The 10,564-nt window shown below is 35.3% G+C and overlaps 1 protein-coding gene across 1 annotated transcript; it reads left to right on the plus strand.

Annotated features, from left to right (window-relative positions):
- The first annotated feature begins 470 nt into the window (after nt 1–470).
- On the plus strand, nt 471–2,019 carry LOC125214336 (wall-associated receptor kinase 3-like). The gene is made up of 2 exons (XM_048115324.1): nt 471–594; nt 674–2,019. The coding sequence occupies exons 1-2, from the start codon at nt 531–533 to the stop codon at nt 1,852–1,854; spliced, it is 1,245 nt and encodes a 414-aa protein (XP_047971281.1). The 5' UTR covers nt 471–530; the 3' UTR covers nt 1,855–2,019.
- The last annotated feature ends 8,545 nt before the right edge of the window (nt 2,020–10,564 follow it).

A 10,564-nucleotide genomic window follows, 5' to 3' on the forward strand; every position in this document is an offset into this window, starting at 1 on the left:
CTCACATTCCATCATTTCACTCACATTTTATTATAAAATCAATATAAAAAAATGGGTCCCACATTCCACTAACTTTTTCAACCAACTTTTCTTTACATTTCTTAAAACCCGTGCCCGGTCATAAGTGCTACTCCTAATGGGGGACGGAGGGAGTACCATTTTTGGTAGTGGACCTCATATTCCACTAACTCATTCCTACTCACATTTTATTATAAAACTAATACTTTAAAAGTAGGACTCACACTCCCACCAACTTTTTCAATTCACTTTCCATTAGATTTCTTCAAAACCCGTGTCGGGTCAAAGTGTCCCAAATTATCTGGGACGGAGGGAGTACTTTCTATTTGTATGATTGTATCAACAGATTAAGTAGTACTCCTACTATTATTCAGGTTGTTCAACTAGTACTACTCTTTGCAGATATTGATGAATGTAAAAAGAATTCACGTGCTTGCAACAAGGACGCACGCTGCAACAATACAATAGGCAATTACACATGTACTTGCCCGAAGAATTACGAAGGTAATGGAATGGGTGAAGATGGCTGCAAGCGGAAGGCGCCCATAGATATGAAGATCACTTATATCTCGATAGGTAAATATTCTTGGTTTAGTAGAATTCTATTCATGTTTTCATCATTTTCATATTTTGGCTCGTCGGAATAAACAAACAGGAGTTGCGTCTGGTGTCATCTGTCTACTTCTCGGCATCATTTTCCTCTACTTGGAACGCAAGAGAAGATCACATAATAAGATGAAGCGAAGATTCTTTCTCCAAAACGGTGGCCATATGTTGCAAGAGAAGTTGGCTAAGAGAGAAGCTTCAGAGATGGTCACCATTTTCAGCTCATTAGAGCTACAGAAGGCGACAAACAACTTTCACAACAGTATGATCATTGGCCGAGGTGGCTTTGGCACCGTGTACAAAGGTATACTAGCCGATAGAAGAACAGTGGCAATCAAGAGGTCTATAAGAGTTGATCCCACACAAATCGAGCAGTTCATCAACGAGGTTGTTATTCTGTCTCAAATCAACCATAGGAATGTAGTTATACTTCTTGGATGTTGCCTAGAAACAGATGTTCCACTTTTAGTCTACGAGTTCGTTAGCAATGGGACCCTTTCTTCACACTTGCACGATGAGGCTAAGGCGTGTGTTCTTGATTGGAACACGCGTCTAAAGATCGCTGCAGAAACTGCAGGGGTGCTCTCGTATCTGCACTCTTCAGCTTCTACTCCGATCATACATAGGGATGTCAAGTCGGACAATATCCTCTTGGACCATAATTTGACTGTGAAGGTGTCGGATTTTGGGGCTTCAAAGCTAGTTCCAGTTGATCTCGCGCAGCTATCTACAATGGTGCAAGGGACTTTCGGATACCTTGATCCTGAGTACATGCAGACAAACCAGTTGACAGAGAAGAGCGATGTTTACAGCTTTGGAGTTGTTCTGCTAGAGCTAGTCACGGGGCGTAAAGCATTGAGTTTTAATAGGCCGGTAGAGGAGAAGAGTTTATCCAACTATTTCCTTTATGTACTCAAGCAAGATTTGCTAGTAAAAATCATTGATGAAAAAATTGTGGGTTTGGAAAATATGGAGCAAATATCAACGGTTTGTAAGCTAGCGAAAGAGTGCTTGAATGTGAAGGGGGAAGATAGGCCTAGTATGAAGGAGGTGGCAATGGAGCTCGAAGGGCTAATACTGCGAGAGAAGCACTCGTGGGCCACAAATGTAGACGATGAAGAAGAGATGAAGTCTCTGATTCCGAATGATCATGATGGAACGAGTGGTGTGGGATTTGATAGCATCGGCATGGATCATATTGTTTTGCCAATCAATGATGGAGGAAGATGATATTTTACTTTGAGCATTAATTATATAGGTGTAAAAATATTCAGATGAGTCTGGTGATCAAATTGTTATTTCGATTTTGTGATCAAGTTGATGTTTAATTTTGAATTGTGTTACAATTATTGGTGTTTCGAAGTCTTTTTATGGAGTAATCATCCAAGGGATTAAGAACACTTCAAATTGTTAATTGTTTGATTAATTATTAGCTTAAGTTAACTAGTTTGTTGCTCAATTATGTTAACTATTGAACTCTCGATCAGTATGTTAAGAATAATTTCACTAATAAACTAATAAAAATCTGATCTTTCTTCACAAAGTTTTCCAACCTAATTTTCCACGGTTCAAATACAAACCTAATGCTTTCCAATCCTGCCAATACAAACCAGAATTTATTGTTTACCACAAGTACATCCAGTTCCTTATAATAATGCCTTTTGATTTAAGAGGTTTTTATACTTATTTTTAATTTTGTTGGAACTTTATTTAATGGACTTTAAAGTTTAATTAACTTTTCTTGTGTTGATTAAATTTATTTATTTTCTTTTTTTTTCTTATATTTTTTTGAATTAATTCAATTGCTATATTGACCCAGAAATCATTGGAAAACTGAAAATTTTTATGATGTGCTCTGTTATAAATTTATAAATTTATCATTTTTCAAATGACTTTTTGAGTTGATATTGTAATTGAGTTAATTTTTTAATAAATAAGAGAAAAAAATTTAATTAAATTATGTAGTCGGTGGTATGAATATTTAACTAAAGAACCTTTTAAATAAAAGTATATTAGTACAAGGATCTAACGAAACAAAAATTATACTAAAAAAACCTAGTGAAACAAATTCAATTAGTACAATAATTTAATGAAACAAAAAATTTGTAAAAGGATCTAATGAAATAAATTATATTTGAGGACCTTAAGATGTGTTTTGACCTTATAATTTTTAAAGATTTTGAAAAACGTGATTAGGAAAATAGTAGGGAATGTGATTCTTGAGAATATGATTTATGATAGATTACTTATGTTGTGTTGAGAATATCAAGAAAAGTTGTTAAGATTTTAATTTAAATTTGAATAATTAATTGACATGAAAGATCATATTGACGTAATAAACATGTTAATAGTATACATGCCTTTTTTTTTTAATTGTTAATACGTCACAATAGACTTGACAAGCGCATAAGTCGCAATGAATTCAAATCGGCCGTGGGTAACATATCCTTCGAGGAGTTGGATTCCAACTCCGATGGGTCACTCGATGGATAATATGTACTCCATCATAATAAGATACTAAAATATAACTTGTGTAGGAATAACTTGAAATTTGCACGGCTTGAAAATAGTACGATTACTTTAAATTCGCACGGTCGATTTTGGCCTTCTGACATTGTTTTGAAAGTCAAAAGCCTTAATGTTATTTCTCCAAATTTATTTTTAATTGAGTAGTAGTAGTATTCAATTACATTGCACCACACTCTAACATTAAACACACTGTGATATGGCGGCACGAATGCAACAAGCAACGGAAGAAGACAAGAGAAGAGCTATGAACATAGCTAAGAAGATCGACAATGCCTACGTAGGCGGAAGATCGAGGAGCTGTTCACGTCACTTGACCGGAACAACGACAAGCGCATAGTCGCAACGATTTCAAATTGGTCGTGGGTAACATATCCTTCGAGGAGTTGGATTCCAACTCCGATGGGTCACTCGACTGGGAGGAGTTCCTAACATTCTACTACCTCAACAAAACATCCGTCCCGAAGTGCATCAGTTGCAACACCCTGCGAACTTCAAGTAATCGTACTAATTTCAAGCCGTGCAAATTTCAAGTTATTCCTACACAAGTTATATTTTATCTTATTATGATGGTGTACATATTATCCATCGAGTGACCCATCGGAGTTGGAATCCAATTCCTCGGTCGAGAAAGTGCATAGAAAGTTATGAGAACCGATTCGGTCCGGTCGAACTGGCCGGTCCGGTTCAGGGGTTTTGTTATAAATACAGTACCTACCGACATGACATTAAAAAAACACAGCGCACACACACATTCACATTAAACATGGCGACACGAAGCAGGCAACAAGAAAAGGCAGACAACAAGAAACGAGCTTTGAAGATAGCAAAGGAAGTTGTCAATGCTTACGTGGATGGGGCTCCAGCAGCTGAGAGGAGGAAGGTTGAGGAGTTGTTCCAGTCGCTTGACCGGAACAAAGACAATCGCATAAGCTTCGCAGAGTTCAGATCGGTCCAGAGTAACATTTCCTTCTCGGAGTTGGATTCCAACTCCGATGGGTTACTCGACCGGCAAGAATTCCTAGCATTCTACTACCTCACCAAGACGTGCATCCCCAAGTGCGTCAGTTGCAAATCCCTCCTCCTGGATCCGTACTTCTCCTTTTGTCGTGTCAAGCGGAGGGTTCGACCTACTGCCTCTGCCACCAGTGCTATGGCGACAAGGTACCGATCACACCGTCACGAGCCTAAATATTTCTTCGACACGAGGGCCAAGCTCCAGCTTCTGGATCAGATCGTCCGCGGCGCTGCGATTGAGGATAAGGTTGCTTCTGGCTTGCTGGTACTCCTACTAAACATCTCATTCTTAGAGCATCCACAATAAAAATAGGCCAGCCATAGGCCAACCACTCTCTCTCTCTCTGCCACGTCATCAGCACTAAAAATCCACCTGCCACATCAGCATTTTACTCAAATAGGCTAGCCTAAGGCCAGCCACAAGCTAGCCACAATAAAAATAATTCAAAAACAACTACATTTACGAAATTAAACACAAAATACGGAATTAAATTTACGACACATATACGGGAAAAATTTGTTAATTTTATTTAAATAAAAAAAAGTACATTAACTAAAAATAAAAAAAGTTACATAATAAAAAAAAATCCGGGCTTCCACACATGAGCCACCGCCCCACTCTACTCCTCACTAATTTATTAAAAAATTACATTAAAAAATGTTAGTATGCCTTGAATCCGTTATAGTTTGCCGCTAGCCTTCGGGGGTCTCGCTATGACATGTTTCTCTTTTAGGTCTTAATTTTGTATTGGGCCTAGCCCGTCGTCTGTGTGCCTATTTAAAAATTACATAATTAAAAAAAAAATTAAAAAAACACATTAAAATGCAATAAATTTTTTTTTAAAAAAATTAAAAAATAGCGCTGGCCGATCGGCACACCACAATGCCGGCCAGTGCCCTCAAATCGGCTAGCCCACGCCGATTTTTTCGCCGATTCGCGTCTGTGTGCACTTTATTAATTTGGCAATATCAATCATGTGAGGCGTGCCAAGTCAATTTTTTGGTGACTAATGATAGATGCGCGCTAGGTTTACGATACCTTGAAAAATGATGTTACATTTTGAATAATCAAACGACTTAGGAATAGCGAAATTTGTGAAAAATTTTGATGTCTATGTAATATATATATCGGCGTAGGGGTGTCGAAACGGATAGCGGGTATCGGGAAACCCTCAACCCGACCCGCTACCCGCCGGGTAGCGGGTATCCACTCCCCGACAACAATGGGGAACGGGTCGGGATCGGGTAGCTTGTTTTAAATTTTTGCAGATATGGGTATACCCGCTACCCGCGCGGGTATACCCGCTAGACCCGATAATACCCATTACTTTTAGGATTAAGGTTTTCAAATATTTTATTTTAGTTAATTAGTTTCAAATCTATATCTATATATATACTCCCCAATGATACACTTTATTTCCAATTACTTGGTGAAAGTAAAATTTTTATTAGTTTAGTGTCTTTGGATTAGAGTTTAAAATATTTACACTTTTAGTTGAAGTTATTTATATTGGACTTTTTATGAAAGTGAATTATTTTTTATTTTATATTAAACTTTTGAATGGTGATTTAATTATGGACATGCTTGATGTTTCTATCATATTTGCTTATTTGAAATTTTGATTTGCATTATATTTCATACGTAATCATATTATATTTAAGAGATGAGAAATTACCATATTTGTGTATAGTTAAAAATTATGCAAATACAACAAAGTAAAAAAAATACAAATCTAAAATCATAGTGTAGGAACTAGTAACAATCCCAAAATTCATTCTAGAATTTCAAACATGTACATAAAATTATTGTATTAGATGACTAGCATTAATGATAAGCGAAAACTAAAAGCATAATACCATTGAATAATATTCCATAATACACAATTCAAATTATGCCTACGGTTTGGGTACCCGCAACTGCGGGTTTGGGATACCCGATGCGGGTATGGGTTACCCGTTTAACTATACGGGTCGGGATTGGGTAGTATAATATTGAAGTTTTCGGGTACGGGTACCTGCAAAATCGGGTTTGGGTACCCGCGGGTACCCGTTTCGACACCCCTATATCGGCGGACAATGGCGTTTTCTCTTTATTGGCAATGCTTATTTTCTATGTTCATTTTTCATCATTTTTTTCTTATTTAAGAATAATTCCTTTTTCTCCATCTCAAACGTTCGCATCAGTCACCACCTAAGAAACTTGAAATTGCACGATATTTTGGCATCGTTAAAGGTAAACATATAATGCCTTAGTTTGGTGAGAATATGTTAATATGTAATATGGCAAAATAATAGCAACAAAAATTGTAACACATGGTTAATAGTTTATGTTGCATTGATATTATTGTTTTTGTTATTTTATCAATTGTTGATATTTTCTAACGGTCCAAATCATAATTTAGAGTTTGTACAGTATTTAAAATTTGCATTTTATTACTATACTAAAAAATGCAATAAATTAAAAAAATGCATAAAAAAATACATTAAAAAAATGCAACCGACTAGCTAAAATTGAGCCTACTATGGCGGCCAGCACATCGGCTAGCGGATCAGCTAGCGCCCGCGAATCGGCTAGCCTAAATTGCCGCAATGGAGGCTAGCGGATCGGCTAGCGCCCGCGATCGGCTAGCCTATCCGCTAGCCTCCATTGTGGATTCTCTAACATAAAATATCCATATAACTATTTAGAAACCTTGCTTATAAAAGTGATAACAAAGGGAAAAGACATGGTTTCATTACTACACCAATATAAAACAATAGACTGGCACATATTTTAAACTAGTTCACTTTTTCTATTATTATTACCAATCATTCATTGAACGTATACCATCACAAAGTTTTTGCTTGAGCCTGTGAATTTCCTGATCATCATTCAAACTCTCAATCTTCAAATCCTTAGCCCTCTCATCCACAAGTATTTCCAGTTCCTTAATTTGGCTAATCAATATTTTACGATTTTCAATTAGAGTCTTCAACGGTATAAAATCATAATCATTCTTCACAAAGTCTTCAAACCTAATGTCCCACACTTCAGACTCCGAACATTTAGCCGTACCGCAATGAAGAAACCATGATCCGTCAGGAATAACTTCTTCCCATTCATACCAGCTTTCATGTAATCCCCGACAGAATTTATTGTTTACCACAAGTATATCCACTTCCATAAATTCGACACTCAACCTTTTAGCCAACAATATCTTATCCCTAAACGCTTCCAGCTTCGCCACAAACTCACACTCTTCTATAAGAAGGCGAAATGATTTGCACACACACCTGCACCTCATAATGCTTCTAATAGGGAGTACTCGCATGATCTCTTTCCATGTATCTATCGGCAACAAATCAGTAATATCTCTTTCTAAAAAGTTGGCCATCTTCATCAAAACATGCAGGAAGAAGAAATAATTATCACAAATTAAATTATATCACTAATCAATTAATATTAAAAAAAGTAAAAATTGGGTTGTATAAAATTATGAGTGTAACGGAGTCTTGAAAAATAAGAAATAAATGGAGGAAACCTCAGGCTCGATGTTCCCGATTGCCATTCTCTTCCTCCTTACTGATACACCGTAAATAGGAAGATATTTATTTTATATAAGTATGGACTGATACTAATCTACTTATATAGAGGTATGGTCTATATTTGATGGATTTGATTTCTTATTATAATTTAGAATAATTTTGCTTCACATAATTAGGAAAATATTACAGAATATGGTTTCATGATATAACAGAATATGGTGTCATATTCATGATATAACAGAATATGGTTTCATATAATATGAAACCATATTCTGTTATATCATGAAACCATATTATGTTATATCATGCTAACTGTTGTGCTTGTGATTATTGTGAATATTGTGAAAATCAAAATAACCTCTGTCTCTTTATGTCTATTTCACTTTAAATTGAGTTCTTGATTCGATGACCATTATTTGTTCGACCGTTGGCAAATTGGGGTCGGGTTTCATGATTTACATACTAGCATGTTCATGCTCGTATTGTAAACGAGTTGGGATGAAGCAAGATTATAACTTTGTTGTGTTGGTAGACAAAGGAATGAAGAATTCCTCTTGATGGAAACAAATTTCAAGTTATTCCTACACAAGATTTTGGCCATCGGACATTGTTTTGAAAGTCAAAAGCCTTAATGTTATTCCTACATAAGATAAAATATAACTTAGTACGATTACTTGAAATTCGCACGGTCGATTTTGGCCATCGGACATTGTTTTGAAAGTCAAAAGCCTTAATGTTATTTCTCCAAATTTATTTTTAATTTCATAATTTTTGTTTTATTTTTTAACTCCTAATGCCGGACGGAGGAGGGAGTAATAGTAGTATATCAATCTATTCGTCCAATTAAAATAGTATGCATGACGCGATTGTGTTTTTATACTTAAATTCATTGTTCAATTAAAATAGCTCAAATCAAAAATTTCAGCCAACAGAACTTGAAGCTAACATGCATCACAGGAAGCTAATTTGGAAACACAGCCATTCTTTTGACAGGTACACCAATTTCGTTCATATTTAATTAGTTATTTAAAAGTCACCCCGAGGGGGTCAAAGTCCAGACATAGTATTTTTGAACTACACATAACTTTTGTAATAAATAATCAAACCCTTGGTCTATTTTATTATAAGGATAAATTAAGTTGACTTCATTAGGGTATCCAAATAAATGTATTATGACATTACTTTTCATATATGAACTAAACAACTGCAAAAGAAAAGTAGCCACAAATCTAAGAAAAATAATACTCCATTAATAGGAAGAAAGAGCTGTTACATTGTCAAATCGAAATCATAGTCATAAATAATCATAATCATAATAGAAATAAAAACAATTTAATTAGTACTAGTAACAATTCAGAAGGAAGCTACATGGTATTGCAACCAGTAGAGGATGCCAGAGTGCCAATTTGTATTCCTAATTTAGTGTGGTGTTGCTCTAATAGTCTAATTAATGTATGCAAATTCAATTTTACCCACATAGATACACACATTATACTTACTACCAATTGCAGTCCAATCAACAACAATATTTTTAATTTCCCACTCATTTGTAGGTGCTGCTGATTCTGTCTCTGCCTTTCACACGCAAAACTTCATTTTGTCTCCCTCTGTTAGAGCATCCACTATAAGGTGGACACTTTGGCTGGACACTTTTACATTTTTTGTCCATAGCCACTTTTTATTTATCCACGAACACAAAAAAAAGTTTCCGCAACAATAGTGGACACTTTTTTAGCCACATTTCATTTTATTTTATTTGTTGTATATTTTAATAATTCAATTACGATTATAATTATCGGACTAAAAATAATTAGATAAAAATGGTTAGTGCAATAAAATTAAAATTGAAAACTAAACATCTCATTCATATGGATTCACAACTATTTATTTGAAAGAATTTTCTCAAAGTAAAAAAATATTCAATTACCATATAAAAATTAAAAAAAAAATAAAAATTATGAAATTAAATTTGGAGAAATAACATTAAAGGCTTTTGACTTTCAAAACAACGTCCTATGCCAAAATCGACCATGCGAATTTCAAGTCGCCGTGCTAATTTCAAAGTCGTGCGAATTTCGAGTTATTTATACACAAGTTATATTTTATCATGTCATGTCATGCACGTCCTATGGCCAATTCTCGTTTAATGTGAGTAATTATTAATTTATTAATTAATTTTGTGTGAGTCATTACGTGTGGAAAGGAGAGACAAATATGAGTCAATTCCAGCAGCAATAAAAGCTCATGCATTATTGAGATTGATTGTGAAAATTCAAAAAAGGTTCAAGGTTTTTTAAGAGAGCGAGAGAACATTGTGTGATAATTAGTAGTATTACTTTAAAAGTGATTGCGTCTAACTCATCGCATTAGTATATTGTTTCACTGTTTGTGTATTTTAAGTTATCGTGCAAATTTCAAGGATTGAGATTGGTAGTTGGTAGAATTTTAAACCGGAACGTTGAATTACCAATCCTGCCAACTTAAAATCGACCGTGCGAATTTTAAGTTATCGTGCAAATTTCAAGTCGTATGAATTTCAAATCTCTCTTTCCAGCCCAATCCATCCAACTTACATGTTGGAAAAATGATGCGATGTGGATACTCGATCTAAACGATCCAAACACGGCATTAAGGTCACGTTTGTTAACATCGAATGCGTCCATCGCAAAATCCTCGCGTCCTCTCGGGCCGAGGACGTGGACGAGGATATGGAAAATTTGGTGATGGCCGCTGTGGGTGAATCATAACACGTTAAGGAGAGTTTAATATTAAGAATAAAGTATAATGTATATTTGAAAAAAGTAAAGGTTCAGGTGGAGATTTAACTTTTTAAGATTATTTGCGAAGTCAGCCCAAAAAACTATTAGGATGA

The sequence above is a fragment of the Salvia hispanica genome, chromosome 3 (genome assembly GCF_023119035.1).
Source record: "Salvia hispanica cultivar TCC Black 2014 chromosome 3, UniMelb_Shisp_WGS_1.0, whole genome shotgun sequence".
NCBI lineage: Eukaryota > Viridiplantae > Streptophyta > Magnoliopsida > Lamiales > Lamiaceae > Salvia > Salvia hispanica.